This window comes from Populus trichocarpa, chromosome 16 (genome assembly GCF_000002775.5).
Source record: "Populus trichocarpa isolate Nisqually-1 chromosome 16, P.trichocarpa_v4.1, whole genome shotgun sequence".
NCBI classification, from domain to species: Eukaryota; Viridiplantae; Streptophyta; class Magnoliopsida; order Malpighiales; family Salicaceae; genus Populus; species Populus trichocarpa.
Genome location: NC_037300.2, coordinates 13,862,602 through 13,881,522, shown reverse-complemented (window position 1 = coordinate 13,881,522; position 18,921 = coordinate 13,862,602). Strand labels below are relative to the sequence as shown.

Below are 18,921 nucleotides of genomic sequence, written 5' to 3'. Positions count from 1 at the left end.
TTGGGATTTTTTTTAGTTGTTATCATTTCTTATTTAGTTTAGTAAAATAATTTCTTTTATGGTGATTTTATCTCTTTCCTATTTGATTTTCCTATTTGGTTTAGGAAATCAAATATTAAGATTGATAATTTTATTTTTTCTAGTTTGTTTAGCACTTTTATTATCTTTCCTTTATTTTCGGTTTCCTGGCTTGTTAATGTTGGTTTTTGATCTTATTTAAAGAGTTATAAACCTCTTAAAGAGACACCAACACCATTTTAAATGGTTGACAACAATGACAACATGATTACAAGAACTTGAGGAGAGTTTTTTCTGGTTAAGGGAGGCTAATATAGGAGGATTTTTTAGGGAAAATTATTTTTTTTAGCTATTATTATTTTCTACTTAGTTTAGAAAAATATTTTTTTTTATGATCATTTTATTTTTTTCAATTTAGTTTAGAAAATCAGATATTAAGTTTGATAATTTTATTTTTCCAAATTTGTTTAGGATTTATTATTATTATTTTCTTTATTTTTTGAGTTTTTTTTATTTTGTTTAGATTAATTTAAGAAATTACATATTAGTTAAGTTTGATAATTTTATTTTTCCAAATTTGTTTAGGAATTATTATTATTATTTTCTTTATTTTTTGAGTTTTTTTATTTTGTTTAGATTAATTTTTAGATTTATTTAAGAAATTACATATTAGCTACAATGTTCTACCCTCTTGCTATTGTCGTTTTTTTAATTTTCGCTTTCACACGCGTCACAAGCACTACCACCTTCTTAATCTTCTATATTATTCATTAGCATACTGTTGTTGTTTGCCTTTACATCTATCAAAGATAACTCTCCAAAACTTTCAAGTCTCTCTCAAATCTCTTGAAAATTTTGTCCTTCCAGATTCCTTGTTTCCATCTTTCAATCCTGGGTTGCTTCGTATCCACAAATGGTGCTATCAAAGCGTGGCCACAGGTTTTTCAAGTTTAGGGGCCCTGTTAACTCATCATTCTCAAGTCCCATTTATCATGATCTTTTGAATTTCTAAACATTTCCTTCTTGAAAGTAATCTAAAACACAGTTCTCTCCACAATCACATAGTCTTAGCTCTTCATTCTCTCACCAAACAACCAAGAAAAAGTTGTTCTTATTCGTTGACGGAAACTGTTCTCTCCCCTACATGACAGCATAGCTAGAAACCTACCATAGATTCAATCTCAAAATCAAATTATCTGCATCTATATATCAAGCTTTCTCCATCTCTACATCCCAAGACAGATGTTTCCCTGGGTCTACTACGAGTATTCATGCGAAGTTGTTGGAATGGCTTGGATTTTGCTGAAAGTGGACTATTCAAGGCTGTTCTGGTTATTATTTGGTGTCTTTTCGTATCAAAATCTAGGAAAACCTCGGATCATCTAGCAACTAGCTAACCTCTCGCAATCCCCACTTCCATAACCATTATATTCTGTAGTGTGTGTTTAGTATTAAGAACTACTACGTGCTATATTTACAGCAAATAAACTACTATAACAAATCAGCTTGAAAAAGAATCAACTGGGGTCTTGTTTTTAGGGTAATTCATTGATTTCTGAACCATGTATAAGACTCGAGTTAGAGCATGTGTTGATGGAGCTAAGGCACAGCTTGGATATGTTGAGACCGACCCTTCTGGTCGGTATGGACGTGTAAGTCAATTTCTTGCTTAATCTTCTTTCTGAGATTTTATGTAGTTTGATCTTCAATTTCAATGATTTGCTAGATATATATATATAACTATAGCTTCAAGTAAAATAAAATTCTAAGCAAATTAAGATCCAACGATCATATATTCTCTAACATGCAATTGAATGATCTATTAATTACAATTTCCTTCTTCACATGCATGGTTTCTTCAACAATTTTTGCAAGTATCAATGGTTAGTGGCCTGTAACATTAATTTTTCTTCGCACGAGAGAATAGGAATAAGATATGATCAAAACCCTTTTGGCTTGAATAATCTTCTTTCATTTTCAAGAAAACAAAATTGTGAAGGTGGTAAATTTTGTCCGTCTCAATTTTTGCACATGCCAAAGTAAATTTCAAATAAAGCAGTCCAATAAAGAATCATATAACTATTGATCATTTCCCTCAATAAATGATTATTTTAATATTTAATTAATTAATTAAACATAAAACATCAACTTGGGGTGACAGAGAATTCTAAACCCACATAATTAATTACTCTCAGTATTTGTTTTTAGTCAATGGCCTATAGATTCTCTGGCCCTCCTCCCATAGGATGATGAAACATCCCACACCAACCCACTAGACAATCTTATTTCTAAACCAACCCTGTCTCGCCAATATGCTGAAGAGCCTCCCAATTTTAGTTAACCCCAACACCCCTTTTATTTACCACTAAATAAAAGATAATAATTATTAAATAGTGTTGACTTCTATTTTCTGCTTGTTCTTCTATACCGACTAGTATTCCAAAATATAGTCAACTTGTTGGATGAAACAAAAACGGGAGGAATAGTTATTGAAAGCAGAATTTTAATATAATCAAACCGCAACATTGGATTTTTCAGTCCCTTTTATAAAATTCAAAACCTTAGAATCCTATCCAATATTTAACATATATATGAGCTAAGCATCTAATATATATATATATATATATATATATATATATATATATATATATATATATATATATATATCTAATATTTCTGTTTCTTTTATTATGATATAATAACTAAACGGTACTGTAATGCTATACAACATGAAATATATATTAGATTAGTGGGATTTATTTGTAGGATCCGTTAATATAATAATCTATATGGATTTTTTATTTTATTTTATTAATATTTAGTATTACTAGATTGTGCCAGCAACCATGAGGACTGGAGATATCATTATGATAATATTAACTTTGATTTCATAGACTGCATCATATGCTCTAAGAATTAGACATAAAACGACCACACTTAACCAAGTCAACAAATATCTTCAAGTGTTCTGCACCCTCTAGGAACAAAATGCAGAGTTGTGAAGAGAATGCCTTGTCACAATTATTAATTTCTATGGCATGTCGAATACTATCTGATTAATTCACTAATTGTGACTGATCCATAATTTTTTACATAATTAATAGTTGAAGTCATTGATGCAAAAGTATAGAACAAATGGAAGCTGTGACGATGGTTCATATTGATATACTTAAAGGCCATAATCAATACTAGTTTTATGCAGTTCAGAGAAGTTCTTGGCAAAGGAGCCATGAAGACTGTGTACAAGGCATTTGATGAGGTTCTTGGAATGGAGGTGGCATGGAATCAAGTGAAGCTTCACGACGTCTTCCGCTCACCGGAGGAGTTGCAGCGGTTATACTCAGAAGTTCACCTCCTTAAGAACCTCAATCATGACTCCATCATCAAATTCTACACATCTTGGATTGACATTGATAGAAGAGCCTTCAACTTCATCACTGAAATGTTCACCTCCGGCACCTTAAGAGCGTAATGAAACCAAAGCCTTAACATTTGCCAGATTTTAAAATCAAAATTTGTTTGAATGTAATCCTAATATGTGATTGAATCTGTTAATAGGTATAGGAAAAAGTACCAGCGTGTAGATATTCGAGCAATCAAGAACTGGTCGCGCCAAATCCTGCGCGGTCTTGCTTTTCTGCATGGCCATGATCCTCCTGTGATACATAGAGACCTCAAGTGTGACAACATCTTTATCAATGGACATCTTGGACATGTAAAGATTGGAGATCTAGGCTTAGCTGCTGTTCTTCAGGGCTCACAACATGCCCACAGTGTCATAGGTAATTTCTTTCTCAATTTCAGTTCCTGGTTATATCCAAGTAATTTTTAATCTTTATCGAATGTTTAGTTTCTGTTTTTGGATTGGATATCAGGTACACCTGAATTTATGGCACCAGAATTATATGAAGAGGATTATGATGAGCTGGTTGACATATATTCCTTTGGCATGTGTGTCTTAGAGATGCTCACTTTTGAGTATCCATATAGCGAGTGCTCCAATCCTGCTCAAATATACAAGAAAGTGACTTCTGTAAGTCTTGAATCTTCAATTCCATGAACTCTAAATTTGATCATTTATGACAAGAACAGTCTCTGAAAATTATTATGTGATGCTCCCTGACTTAACAGGGAAAGTTGCCAGAGGCATTCTATCGGATTGAAGACGTCGAAGCTCAAGAATTTATAGGGAAATGTTTGGCGACTGCTTCAAAGAGGTTGCCAGCTCGAGAACTTTTGTTGGATCCATTTCTGGCTTCTGATGAAGCAGAATTGGGGACTATCCCCAAAGTTCCAAGTCCATGGTCAAGTCCTAAAGTAACAGAAGAGAAGATCATGCCATCTCTTTTGGCTGATCCAACAAAGGCCACAGAGATGACTGTCACAGGGACAATGAATCCGCAAGATGATACAATTTTTCTCAAAGTGAAAATTTCTGAGAAGGATGGTAAATAACATCACTCCTGCACGCCTGGTTATGATTTTAAGAGCTTTTCGTGTTTCATATCTTATTAGATTTATATCAATTTGATGTTTTTGGTTGGTTAGTTTTTTCTAATTAGCTAAAATGCCACTCTTTTTTCATAATTCAGGTCAGACCAGGAACATATACTTTCCCTTTGACATCATGAATGACACTGCAATTGATGTTGCAATGGAGATGGTGAAAGAACTGGAGATCACTGACTGGGAGCCGTTCGAAATTGCTGATATGATAGAGGAGCAGATATCATCTTTAATTCCCGGTTGGAAACAATGCAGCTCATCTCAAATCCATCATCCACAGCACTGCTTTAGCTATGAAGATGATGATGATGATGACCACAACGACGGACCTCGCCATCCTTTCTTTGCCAGTTCTTCTCATTCCTCTTCACAGGCTTCTCTTTTGGCTTTCAACTGTTCCTTTCAGACAAAACCTTGTCAAGGAAGAAATATGACTTCTGCCCATGACTGGTTTGAAGGTAGAACTAGTTATTGACTAGCAATAGATAGTGGTTAATTTTCTTCCTTGGAGGAATTAAAGAATGTATTGAGCATATAGATAACATAAATTGTGATATGTAATTGCTAATGCAGGCGAGCTGTTTATCGATGATGATGCAAGTTCTCAAAGTTCTTTGAACTCTTTCAAGTACTCCACTTTGAATTACAGCTCAGGAAATGAAGATGATTATGATGCAAGTTTAAGAGAAGTGCCCTTAGGCTTTGGAAAGATACACAAGTCTACAAGATTCTGTCCTGCAGACAGCTTGAGTGCAAAACAATATAAACATCGAAATGCGCGATTGGATTCAGGGGGATGTTGTAGCTCCAATCCACAGCGGAAGCTAAGCCGGATTCGCTCCCAAGTCGACGTGCGCAGCCAGTTGTTGCACCGGTCACTACTTGAGGAGATAAACAAGAGGCGCTTGTTCAAGACAGTTGGAGCTGTTGAAAATATTGGATATCATGAGCCTGGTCTTCAAGATGATGATGAAAAGAAGAGATTTAAATGGTGAAGCATCATGCTATTGATCTCTTTAGTTGTTGATGATTAATGCTTTTTGGTGTGTTTTTTTATGTTAAAAATGTACCAATTATGAAGCTTCAAAGGTTTTGGTTTTAATAAAAGAACTGCCAATGCATGTGGCATGTCCAGGGCTGAAAACGTTATGGTGTGAAATAAAAGGTTTGATTCCATGCAATGCCTCAATAACCAGAACTGGGATTTTACCCCAGCTCCTTCACTGTTGATATGAACAGTTAAGGAGCGCTACTTTCTTCTTCTTCTTCTTGTTTTTTTTTGGCGATTGAATTCTTCTTAGTTTTTTTTTTTCTTTTCAATTTTATGATTTAATATTTCATTAATTTTAAATTATTTTTTATAATTTATTTGTGTTTACTTTTTATGATGTTATCATTGACTCAAACAAATGTCACTACCAAAACTTTTAGATTTATCGACAGAATTTTCTATCGGTATTTATACTCACAGTCTGTCGGCACAAAACTTACCAGCAGGCTCATGGACAGAAATAATCAATCAAAAAAACTCTCATTGGTAATTTTTGGTATGTCGGTGAGTTCGTTGGTAATAATTTTACAGATAGATTTACTAACGGACAAAGTACGCAAAAAAAAAAACTTTACTCGCTTCATTCCATCAATATTTCCATTGTTGAATATAACATATCATCGATAGAAAAATCATGTCATTCCATCAGTGATTTTTTTTGTTTATTGGTATGCCTGTCAGTGAATTTGACATATAACCATAAAAAAACTGTTTGTTATTCCATCAGTAAGTAAACAATGACAGTGATATTTGCAATAATTCTTTTTCAACTCTCTGAAATATACCGACAGACTATGTCAGTTGATAACCCCTTCAATAATAATTTAAAAATATATATATTTAAAAAAAGTATTAAAAAAATAGAAAAAAATTAAATTAATATAAAATACAAATATTTATTACAAATTTAAACATTTATAAGTTCAAATACAATTAATCTAGAATAAAGGTGATGGAGGAGGAGGAGGAGGAGGCGGGTCTTCGCTAGACCGTGAGGCGAATAAGAGGGAGCACATATATCATCCATCTGTGATCTCATCTTCATTACCAATCGATGGAGTTTGGTTGTCTCAATACTAAGTCGTTCATAATTAGCAATAAGATGGGTTATTCAATCTTTAACTCACTGGTCTAAAGTCACCCTGAACTCTGGATTTTGAGTGCTTGAAACCGATTACGAGCATACAAGATTGAAACACCACGGGTTGTCCGCAAGTCCTTGGTTATAGTGTTAGAGAGACTGTATACTCGATTTTTATCAGGTCCACCAGACGATTTTGCCTCCAACCACAAATCCGAATCGAGATCTGAATGGGTCGAAGGATCGTCACCGTATCTCTCCTTTAACCGGGTGTTATATGTATCTTGAAAAAAAAAAAGAGTCAGCAAATTCAAAAAAATAATAATAACTTAAGAAAAAAATGGTTGAAAACAACATACCACAAAGTGCTAAGCTCAGCTATCCACGAGCTGTTGCATCCCTTTTTGGCGGTCATCAATCTGCACGTGTGTTTCCACAAAGCCTCAGATGACCACAACTATTTCAACTCATCAATCAACGGACAAAAACAAATATCGATATTCTGACTTGGACTATTAGAACCGGGTATAATTGTAGATAAAAACATGAACTTCAGCCTCATACACATCCTTGGTGACATGTTGTAAATTATGAGTATCACCATCCAACAGGAATAAGGAGCAACAAATGACCTGAATGAATTGAATCTGTCTAAACATAACCCAAGAAACACATTCATTGATTCCATTGAAAACTGAGGATGCACCCTATTAAAATGTTTCCAAGCTTCACTATCAAAAGGGTGCACCATCACTCTATCTACCGCATCATGTGAATAATATCATGTGATGTGTTCAATAGTCTTTGGTGACATGAATAACTTTTGCAATCTAGGTATAATTAGGAAGCATTTAAGTTTTCTATGTAAGATAAGAATCATTCACTTGCCAATTTTGGGTTTATAACGAGCATGCCCACATGTTTTGCACTCGGTTAACTCTGTATTTTCAAGTTAGTACAACATGCAGAAGTTTGGACACATGTCAACTTTCTAGTATCCTAAGCCAAGAGATTTCATGATGGATTTAACAGCATAAAATTTATCTTTCAGTCTATTCTCTTCAGGTAAAATGCTTTTCACTCATTTAACAATCTTGTTGTAACCAGCCTCACCTAACCCATGGTTTGACTTGATAGTGAACACATGTGCAATGACTAATAATTTATTGTGATTTGTGCATCCATCCCATAATAATTCGTCTTAGTCTTTCAAAAGATGAAAAAACCCGGCCGCGTCTGCATTAGGTTCTTTATCTACTATTGGACATTGACCGGCACAACCCTGATTCATTCTCATCGCATCCATAACTATATTCCTATAAGGATTACTATTGTTATCTACAACTTTATTCATATTACTAGAACTAGAAGTTAACCCAACCATCCTTTCTACCATGGTCTCATGATGAACATATAGTTCTCCGTGTGTAAACCAACATAAATATCTCTCCATGAACTATTTTTGTAGAAGATGCATTGTTACAACATTTAAATCGATAATTTTTTTTTTACAGCTTTTACATGGACATCTAATATTTTCTCCACTAATATTTCTTGGATTAGATAGTGTGTAATTAATAAAACCTTGAACCCCATTATAATAATTCATTTTACACAACCTTTCAGGTGAATCTCGATACATCCATGAACGATCATCCATTACTTATGTCAAACCTATATAGAATATTGATGACAACATGTATTAATTAATTACATAAACTAAATAAATAATAGAACATTAGTTTAACTCAAACTTATTCAAATTATTTTAATAGTACAACTAATTCATTATCAATTATCTATATAAATTCAAAATTTCAACTCAACAATAAAATTGATAAAATATAAAACGGACTCGTTAAATAAGCCATTATTTATTTCATCACAAAACACCTAAGTCGCAAATGCAAATTATATTTCATCAATTTACAAATAAATATAATTTTACAAAATCTTAAATAAACTCTAACATGTACAAATCATACATTTAAACAACAAATTTCTATAGAAAAAAGCTATAAAATAAGTAAATATACAAACAAAATACATATAATATAAAAATATGCAACAAAAATTAACTTTTTAAAATTAAGTTTAAATAAAAAAAATAGGTAGTTTTGCTTACTTAAAGTGAGAAATCCTCAATAAAATTTAAATTAGAACATGGATGCTAATAAACTGAGTATTGGGGTGGTCAAATTTGTAGTGGAAGGTTGATTTGGGATAAAATTAGGGGAGGGTGTGTTGTTATTGCAGAGAAAAATTAAGGAAAAAGGAGAAATGAGGGGGTGGGGATAGAGTAGGGTCACTCATCAGGTCATAAATTAAATATTACAGATGAATTTTCTAACGGAATTAATCAATGAATTTAAATTCGTTAGTAATTTTGTTTGTAAAAATGACATGTTATCATACTTGTTGGCATTTTTTTTATTCCTTCTTTTCCCACTATATTTCTCTCGATATATACCAAGAGAATATTTCCATCGGTATTTACCGATGACATATTTTACGGATGTCTATTTTTGTTTTCATATCATTAAGTAAAAAATAGTTTAAAAAACAAAATCAAAGTTGTTAAACTCGGTCGAATGCATGATCCGGGTCGTGGGTTTGACGGGTTAAGTTATGAAATTTGAGTCTATCCAATATGTTATTGTCTTAATATTAAAATAAAAATTACTTCAACTTTGATTTTTTTTTTAAGTCAAACCACACAATTTACTAATTATCTGTGTTCTTTTAGGCTTGACAAGTCGACTGAGTTATATTAAGGCAACTCCTATATGAGTTGATTTTAAACTCGATTTAGGCAAGAAGTCGGGTCGAGAGGTTTCAAAGTTAACTTGCTGAGTTAGGTTTAATAGCAATATCAAATAGTTTTCTACAGTTTGTACGTTTTTTTTTTTTGTGTTCAAATTTTTTTTTTATCCTACCTGTAGTGTAGCGTGAGTCGACAAACTAGTGCAAGCTTAAATGGTCTAGTCAAGTTAAAAATATTTAGACATGCATGTAATTTTATATATTCATTTATTAGTATTTATTTCTATCGTTAATTTGATCCTGAAATGAGTGGAAAACTCTGCTTAGAGAATAATTAGTGGTATTCTATTAGTTACTTTTAAGAACTTACTTTGAAAAAAAAAACAGACAAAAAGGAGAGAGAATATAAAATCCATGACTAATTTTTCTACTTAGAATTTTTCTCTCATAGTTGTAACTCTATTTTTTTAAAAATGGATCTAAGAAGTAACTAAAAAGATATGACTAATTACTTCCTTAGCATAATGATCTAAAAACCTACACTAATCCTTGTTCCGACCTCGCATTCACACAAATGTAAGATACTCTTCTAAAATTTATAATGAATTATAAGTAGTGTTATAAAATCTTGGCTGAATTTCATATTAAGCTGGTATGAATTGACTCGATCAAATTTAATTGATCCAATAGGTTAACCTATGCCTTAATTGACAAAATTAATACCTAGATAAAAGCTTAAATTGACTATTTTTAAATAAAAAAATCCAAAACAATATCATTTGTATTAATTCGAGTTGACCCACCTATGGTATAATTTTACAAGTTAAGTATAAGTATGACTATAACTGGAGATAAAATAATGGGCTTATATAATGCGTTTGATTTCAATCTCGGGGTCAAAGGTTCCTTTTGTACATTCACTTAAAGCAATCTGGAAAAGATTAGCTTCACTTTTGCTCTTTTGATTACTTGCGCTGATTGATTAGCTAGGAAAAGTTGAAAGGAATTTGGGCCGTGGGGCATGCAATTGAATTGTAAACATAGAAACCAATATCTATTCGGCTTTATTTCTCTGTGGGCTCATTACTCATCATGATTCCTTGCTTTTTAGCCTAATTCCTGCTATCCACTATAGTGCAAATTCAAAAGGCACTTCTGACTATGCTTGGAGGTGAATCCGCAAGCATAAACGACCTAGATTTTTAGTTTTAGATTGAATATTTTTACTTAATTTTATATTATTAATTTGGATAATATAATAGTTTTAAATTTGATTCAAAACTGACAAGCGAGAGAGCTTGTATAACTGGATTATTGTGCCATTACATGAGTCATTCGTCAATTTGAATTAATTATTTTTAGTATAATAATGTTATCTTGTTTTGTTTTTTAATTTTCTTGATATTAATCCTGTAGGATTTGGATTAGATTTGACTAGCTCAATCAAATCACTAAAAACTTGATTGAATCAATCGAGTTCCTTCGAGTTAATGTTTAATTTGTTCAACTAGAAACTCAATATCCTATTTTTTTTTTTTGAGATAATCCACTAGGTCGTGTTTAACTATTATAGATAATACATCTTAATAATATTGAGAACTTTGGTATTGTTGAAATTTTATTTAAATAACAAGATTTAAATAAATTATGGGTTAATGAGAAATTAATCTTAAAAAATCCTTGATTTTTCTAGATTTAATTATTGATTTATGGTTGTTAATAAAAGGTTGATAATGGTGAAAATTATTTCTTATTAATTTTTTAATCTTTTAGCTTCTAAAACTCACTATAAAAAAAGGGATGAAAGAATAGCTTCTAACTTTAGATTTTTATATACTTTTACTCACCTTATATTTTAATATTTTATTCTTATTTTAAGCTTTGATTTTCCTGTCAAATCTAGAGTTTAGGTTCATCTTGTTGAGAGATATTTTAGTTTTATATTCTTTTGTTCAAATATCTTATTTAGAAGTGTATCCAAACTAAAGTAATATTGTTGGAATCTAGGGAGACATATACAAATATCCTAATTGCACAAATAATGATTAATAAATCTTTAAGGACAAATGACTCATTCTTGACAACAACAAAAGTTTCATTCATTTAAAGTGCTTCAACAAATAAATACATTTTTTTATTTTAATTTAAGTATTTTTATTTTTATTATTATTATACATGCTAGGACTTTGATCTTATATATATTGCGAGTTTAAATAAATTCTTAGTATACATACTAGTATTCTTTTTATTATATTTATGTTGAAAGCATGCTTGTCTTGAATTTTATTTTGCATGTTTATAAATTTAAAATTATATACACTCTAGACTTACCTTGAACAATTTTTTATATTTTGTATGTTATTGTTATGATAAACTAAAAATTCTTGCTCACTAATATAATATAATATATTTTGACAACAATCTTGTTGATATAATCATGCATTTATCTTTATTGTTTAAACATATTGTTTTGACATAATGCATGTTTAATCTGAATTAAAATAAGCAAAAGTGTTTGTTTTTTTTATATCTTGCATAATTTAAATATTTGTTTTTATCAAGTTGTTTTATTACAAGTTTTTTTGTAACATCCTCCATAATTACATGCAATCATTACTTAATTTCTCATGAATATTATAATTTTTAGAGTGAAAAACACACACACACACACACATATGAAATTTTAGATTTGAAAATCTACTGAAATTTCGACAAAATTTTTCTTATAACGAGAGATTCCAAGTTATCGACTAAAAACCTATTACACTTCAATATTCAAGCAATTCATATTCCGTTCATTGTCCAATCATCCTGTACATATCATATTACAACACATCACATCCATCAAATTTCATTATAGATCACTACATACATATACTTATTAATATAAAATGTTCAAATCTTCAAAATATAAGAAGCATAATCACACACTAATTATCTAAGACACAATAAAAGAAACTAATACGACATCATAAAATTACATAATTGAGCCGAGTTCAAATTACATAATCTTTAGGACAATTAATATTTGAATACAAAACCCATTACAATACATAAGAGGCATCTAATACAAGTTCAATCAAAATTATCAAAAAATATCTTGCATATCTATCATTCAGCTTGTGGTTGTTAGGTACTTATAATTAATTTATAAAAACAATTAATTATATAACATGAAAAAGCTTAAACAAACAGAACATATGTAATAATGCATTTAGAATGTAAGTCATCATTGTCAATAATTCGCCAATTATTAATCAACATAATCATTCATTTCTTGACATTTACTCTCTAAAAACTCAATATTACCAAGTAATACTCAACACCAGGTAATTCCCTTCTTAGCCTATGTCCAGGCGTTATTCCAACTTCCAGAAATCTAGATTTGTTCTCCTATTATCAGGTATTATTTTCACTTTTAGGGATCTAGATCCATTACTTAGTATCTAGATCCATTACTTAGTATTAGGCGTTAGTCCCAACACCAGGAAAACTAACTCTTTATGCTCATTACTAGGTATTAGTCTCATCATTGAAAAACTAATTCATTCACCCTTTATAGGGCATTAGCCCATTACCGGGAAACTAATTCCTTCGTTATAAACCATTATTTAAATACGTTATAATTTGAAATTTCCAATATGCTACTATGATAAACTAAGTAAGAAAATGGCAATGTGTATGACACGTACTTGTTGTCGAAGCTCGAGTGGTACCTCCCTACTGTTGCACAGCTCTCGCGGCCTCTCATGTATTAACATGCATACCATATTATTCTTCCATTGTATGTTCATTCCACATAATATTATCCTAAGTTTACTTTCATTAATTTAACCTTCATTTTCAATTAAATTCTCGTTTTACTCATTTGTTTTTTCTTTTTCTATTCATTTTCCTTGGTTTTCTTAACAAGAGCAAATTTTATAACTCACCCACACATGTATGCACATTCAAATTTCTTTCTTATAAGCACCACTATATCAAGTCTCGCATCAAAACAACTTTTCAAATAAGGTAGAAATTTGCCAATTTCAGTCAATTTAGTCTATTCATTCAAGAATATTGTCTCTCATTTAAATCATAATTATTATCGCACGTGGACGCGCAATGTTGAGGGGTCGTGGGAGTCGTCATCTAGTTGTTTGGTTTAGGGTTGCTATGAAACTCATGTGTACTGGTCTTATTAGAAATTCAAAGGGTAAATGACTAGTTATGGTTAAAGAAGGTATTAGCACCCCTAGCGCATCCTACCTGAGGTAAGCTGCATTGCGTGGTTTGAATGTGATTTAAAGGTTTTGTTGGGTTTCTAATCGGTGGTTTGTATATGGCTTAGGATGAGGATTTATTCATGTGAATGAATTTGATTTTTTCAAATTCTAATGGGCTTGTGTACCCGAATAAATTCTTATGAAAAAGATCCATGTAGGTTCCCTGACAAGGTTCACCTATCCTGAAAAGCAGAAAGGTTTTTCACAACTCGTGTGTTGTGGTGAAAAATACTCTCAATTAAAATTGGTGAATATTTAGAATAATTTTGAGAATTTCTTAGTCAATTCCTGATATTTAGATATCAGCCTCACTTGTAAGTCCAGTATTTACACCAGAATATTGACCATTAATTCTCATGAATTAAGATTTGTAGGGGTTATTGAAATATTGACTAAGTTCTCATGGATGTTATAAGCTGGACTATTAAATCTAAAATGTATGCTAATATATATATTATATATATAAAAAAGCTAAAACATAACTTATATTTTTATATATCCATATTTTAAGTGAAAACATATTTTTTTGTATTTTTTAGAGACTTGGCTGATATTTCAATAACCTCTATAAATTTTGAATTTGTGTTTAATATGCATGCTAATAATTTTTTATTATATTTATGTTAAAAGTATGTTTGTCTTAAATTTTATTTTGTATATTTATAGATTTAAAATTATATACACCTTAGACTTACCTTTTATATTTTATATGCTTTTAATATGATAAAATAACATAAAATATTCTTATATATTCACAAACTTTGATTTACATGTGTACGCATCATATTTTTTAATTCCAAAACTAACGATGGACAATAACAATATTGATTCACTCTCCAAATACACCAAACTCCTAATCTTTTCCAAGTCATTCTCTGGACCCGTCATGATCCCACCCTGATAAGTGAAAATTTATCTGACAGGAATGATCAATCGTGGCTACTACTCCAAACGTGCAGACGCAACAGACCCCACGAACCAAAAATCCTTTTGAACTAACAAAACCAAGAAAGCCCACCACCTTAACACCTTCTCATTCTTTCTTCTTCATTCATCCTTTCGTTTTGACCGTACACAGCTATGCCTATAACACGATGCACAAGCGAACTAAACCTCCCAGCACCACCTCCTTCACCGATCCCCACAGGCAGAGGTACACGTTCTGCTGCCAATGACATCTTGATAGATTACCTCGAAAAGTCCTTAAACGTCCCTGACCTTACCTTGCCTGGACCATATATTCCTCTTAACAAACATCAAAATATTCCTGCCGCAATCAGTTACCGATTGTTGAAATCCAGAGATTATGAGAGTCAAGATCGGCTTTTGAAGTCGGTTAAGGAATTCAGGGCGTTTAAGGTTCTTGATCATGGGATTTCGGACGAGGAGTTGGGGTTCTTGGTCAAAGAAGCCGACCTGGTTTTCCGTGTTTTGGAGCCGACAAATGTGGGATTTCGGAGAAATTATCAACAGGAGATAGTGTGGGTTTTGTCTGGCAATGAAAGAATGTCATTGGCGCGAGAGTTTGCAGGAGCTGAAAGATTTCGTGATTTTAGGTAATCTCTTTCTTCCAATCCTTGCATTTGACCCGAGATATCGGCTTTGTTGGTTAGAAGGTATTCAACATGGTGGCACTTGAGTCTATGATGAATGCAGCCCATAAGTGAATGTGATTTTTATACTTAGCCCAAGGTGATTTATCCAGTAGCCTATTTAAGGACATTTATCTATGCGGACAACCGCGTTTCAAATTGCGGTTGGTAGAAAAAAAATAAAAAATCACTGCTTATTTTAACACACCATATCTAGCTATGGCAGAACATTCACATTCTTCTTCTTTTTTCTTTTGCAGCGAAAAGATGGACAATGTAGCAAGTAAACTTGATGCAATTGCACAAGAACTGTGTAAAGTTTTAGTCGAAAACACAGGCAAACAGCATTTTGGGAAGACAGTGACAACGCAAGGGAAAGAGTCCATCCTTAGCTTGTTCAGATACAACCACAAAAATGAAACCAGATCGAAACCAACCTTGCTCAATGACGAAAACAGGAAATCTTCTGATCATGCCTTGTGTCTCCATTTTCCCACGATGCAATCTCAATTTTCAGTCCAGTCAGACCAAGGTCCTCTGTCTTTTGATGCAGGGCCAGACAGTATTGTTGTCACTGTTGGAAAACATTTAGAGGTAATTAACTAGAGCATTTCATTGTTTATTTTTCCTTCTCCGAGGTCATTTAATAATCAAAATAGTTAAGTTTTTCACTCATGAAACCAGGAATGGAGCCAGGGAGATTCCGAAAGTGTTTCTGGGGAAATAATCTGTGAGCCACACCTACAAGATGGTCAAGCTTCTTTCTTGATAGAGCTCCAGTGTTTAACTTCAAATTTGGATATCAGTACAAAGAGAGATTATGACACAATTTCTCTAAGGGATCAGATTCTAATTGGGTTAATCATAGCTTTCTTGTACAATGTTTATGCGTTTTTATGGTCATGATTTGCAAGAATGGAAGTCTGTGCAGAAATTGTACAAAGAGAGATTATGACACAGTATGGTAATGCTCAAGTTTGGTTGTAGTTAGATGGGATTATTCTTTCACACAGGCCTGTTGATGTACAGCTTGGGAGTTGGGATAGATGGTTTGGATTTTTGAAGGGTTTGAAGTTTGATGTGAGGGTTTCTTGTGCTCAGATTTCTTTTATTTTTTTATTTTATTTGTGTGCAGAAATAAAAAGCTTGTAGTGCTGCTTGATTTGAATAAAAGTGGCATTTTCTTGGTGTCAGTATGCAGATTTTGTTTATCAAATTGGTTTTTTGTTGGATTTTTTTTTTATTTTTTTTTTAAAATCAACAATTAGGTGTTTGCACTGCCTTATAAGTTGCCTTGTTTGTTTATGCAAAATTAGTGAGCAAAACATTTTAGCTAAATTTTGTTTCAATAATTTTAAGTACTACTAGTTTGCGTGTATTTAAAATAAATACACCTCTTCCAAGATAAATTCTTTTTATAATATTAGGTTTTTGAAATAAAAAATATTTTAAAAAAACAGGTTATTATAAATTGCTAAAGTGTAATGTAATATGGTAAATACTTTAAATATTTTCACTCAATATTTATATTCTAATCTTATCATAAATGGAATGGAAATTAACAACAACTTTGCTTCTCAACGATTACATATAATAAAATATATTAAATTTTAACTCATCCATGTCCAACACCAAAAATAGAAATGAAAAATATAATAGTTATCTGGTCTAAGTGGGTAATGGAGGCCCAGAGTATTACACAGGACAATATTTGATAAGGGGAGGAAGCCTCTAAGATCCTAAAAGACTTTCTGTGAGAAGCCCTGCTCCTTACAAGTTTGAAATTGGGCTGCACATTTTATTGGCAAATCATGTCATTTGCGCCCATGATATGACAAAAAGGCTCAAAGCAATAAACATTATTATTATTATTATTATTATTATTATCTAAAAAAACTAAATGAAATGGGTGTTCTACTGTAACTCAATTCACACTAAAATAACTATAGTAAAATTATCTTTGTATTCTTTGATCCAAAAAAATTAGGTCTCTTGAGTGGGGGTGTTAATATCTTTTTCTTTTTCTTTTTTGTACAATATAAATACTTTTTTGTTTCCAGGATCATTTTGGATGGGTGGTGTTCGCCCCATTTAAATGACGAGTGTGACGTCTTCTGGTGGACATAACAGGTCTTTTGTTATCTCTCTAGATATGCCGTCATGTCATCTTTTTTTTAGAGTGGTTGACGCCAGCTTACAATAGTTGAATTATTGTCGGTAGTTGTTTGATTTTTTTTCCCTTTTTTTTTTCTCTATCTTGACAAGTAATGTATACCATTGTCCTTTATTTTCATACTTTTCAATTTCAGTCCTTATTCTATTAATGTCTTATTTCGTTCCTTTTTCGTTTATAGTTTTTATTCTTTTCAATTTAATCTTTTATTTATAATTTCTCATATATTAGATTTTTCATTTCAGTCCTCAATTTTTAAAGTTTCTAATTTTTCCTTGGCACTTTTGTTAAAGTTTTTCTTTATTTCAATTTCATCTTTCAATCAAATTTTTTGTTGTTTCATTTTTTTCAGTTTGACCCTCATTCTTTTAATTTTTTTTCTTTTATTAAAGCTATTTTTCAATTCAATTAAACCTTCAAATTGAAAATTTTTATCCCACTAATTAATGTTTTTTCTCACCCTAGTTGTTTTCGATCCTTTTGTATAGTTAATTTTTTTTTCTGGTTTCATTCTTTGACATTTAATTTGTTGAAAATTCAGCTTCATACGATCTTATTGTTCAACATTATTTTTTTTAATATTGGTTTTGTTATTATCTTCAAGTTTTTTCTATGATTTTATCTTGCTCTCGTGATATAGGTCATGATTTTTGCATGCCATTTTTTAATATGAGTTTTTTAGTTGTTTTGTTTCTATTTTATTTTCAAGATATTATTCTAATTCATCTATAAATTATTTTATACAAATAAAATTTATTTTTCTAAATAAACAATATTTGTTTTTAAATTATATTGCTAATGTGTTCGACCTTGTGTAATATTGTTTATGGCGTGGGTTTATTCAGTCAGTTTCATTTGTGTTTATCTTTTAAGTCATAGGTTTTTTAAGGTGTGGATTTATCTTTTATTTATTTAAATTAATAAGTTCAACAAAACTCAATCAGATGTATGTTTCATTTTATGTTATGGAATATCTTTATCTTCCTTACATAGGCTTTTCAATTATTTTTTGAATTTTTTTATGTAAAAAAACACATTGAAGCAACATAAATGAACAATTATTTTCTACCTGATATTTTTTTGAAAAAACAATTATAACTCGTGGCGAAGCGCAGGTTAAATAGCTAGTATAACTATAAATGGTGTGGCATTTTCACTGTTCATCATCTCACATATTACTATGCATTACAATTGTTCATTTTTTCAAAATTTTCACTTTGGTCCTCTAACTTTTTTTTTGCACAATTGAGCCGTTTTGAGCTCAAATTACAGTCTAATTGCATTTTTTTAGGTGAGAGTTGAATCGAAAGACAGAGGATTGAAGTGAAAATATTAGGTAAAATAGGTGGCAGGTCTGCAATTCATTTAAAAAGTTCATTTGCGTCCATCATCTTTTTAAGCTATTAGTTAATTGGTCCCTATATTTTTTTTAAAATATATTTTGGTACCAAACTTCATTTTCCTTTTTT

The 18,921-nt window shown here is 31.3% G+C and overlaps 2 protein-coding genes across 3 annotated transcripts; both read left to right on the top strand.

The window, feature by feature from the left end:
- Positions 1-799: 799 nt before the first annotated feature.
- On the top strand, positions 800-5,705 carry LOC7466250 (probable serine/threonine-protein kinase WNK5). 2 transcript variants are annotated; one of them, XM_024587874.2, is made up of 7 exons: positions 800-1,670; positions 3,221-3,486; positions 3,577-3,800; positions 3,894-4,051; positions 4,150-4,465; positions 4,611-4,982; positions 5,098-5,705. In XM_024587874.2, the coding sequence occupies exons 1-7, from the start codon at positions 1,581-1,583 to the stop codon at positions 5,517-5,519; spliced, it is 1,848 nt and encodes a 615-aa protein (XP_024443642.2). In that variant the 5' UTR covers positions 800-1,580; the 3' UTR covers positions 5,520-5,705. The 2 variants fall into 2 exon arrangements, with proteins under 2 accessions (XP_024443642.2, XP_052303962.1); XM_052448002.1 differs by having other exon boundaries at positions 3,211-3,486.
- An 8,923-nt stretch (positions 5,706-14,628) lies between these two features.
- Positions 14,629-16,472, top strand: LOC7488777 (uncharacterized). Its single transcript, XM_024587500.2, has 3 exons — positions 14,629-15,243; positions 15,540-15,873; positions 15,964-16,472. Exons 1-3 carry the CDS (start codon positions 14,768-14,770, stop codon positions 16,183-16,185), a joined length of 1,032 nt encoding a protein of 343 aa, XP_024443268.1. The 5' UTR covers positions 14,629-14,767; the 3' UTR covers positions 16,186-16,472.
- Positions 16,473-18,921: the final 2,449 nt, after the last annotated feature.

Excerpts from the sequence above, each read along its gene's own strand:
- LOC7466250 (XM_024587874.2), top strand. The coding sequence starts at position 1,581 with ATGTATAAGACTCGAGTTAGAGCATGTGTTGATGGAGCTAAGGCACAG. Across the intron at positions 1,671-3,220 it reads CTTCTGGTCGGTATGGACGT|TTCAGAGAAGTTCTTGGCAA; the intron begins GTAAGTCAATTT and ends AGTTTTATGCAG. Across the intron at positions 4,466-4,610 it reads GAAAATTTCTGAGAAGGATG|GTCAGACCAGGAACATATAC; the intron begins GTAAATAACATC and ends TTCATAATTCAG.
- LOC7488777 (XM_024587500.2), top strand. The coding sequence starts at position 14,768 with ATGCCTATAACACGATGCACAAGCGAACTAAACCTCCCAGCACCACCT. Across the intron at positions 15,244-15,539 it reads GAAAGATTTCGTGATTTTAG|CGAAAAGATGGACAATGTAG; the intron begins GTAATCTCTTTC and ends TTTCTTTTGCAG. Across the intron at positions 15,874-15,963 it reads CTGTTGGAAAACATTTAGAG|GAATGGAGCCAGGGAGATTC; the intron begins GTAATTAACTAG and ends TCATGAAACCAG.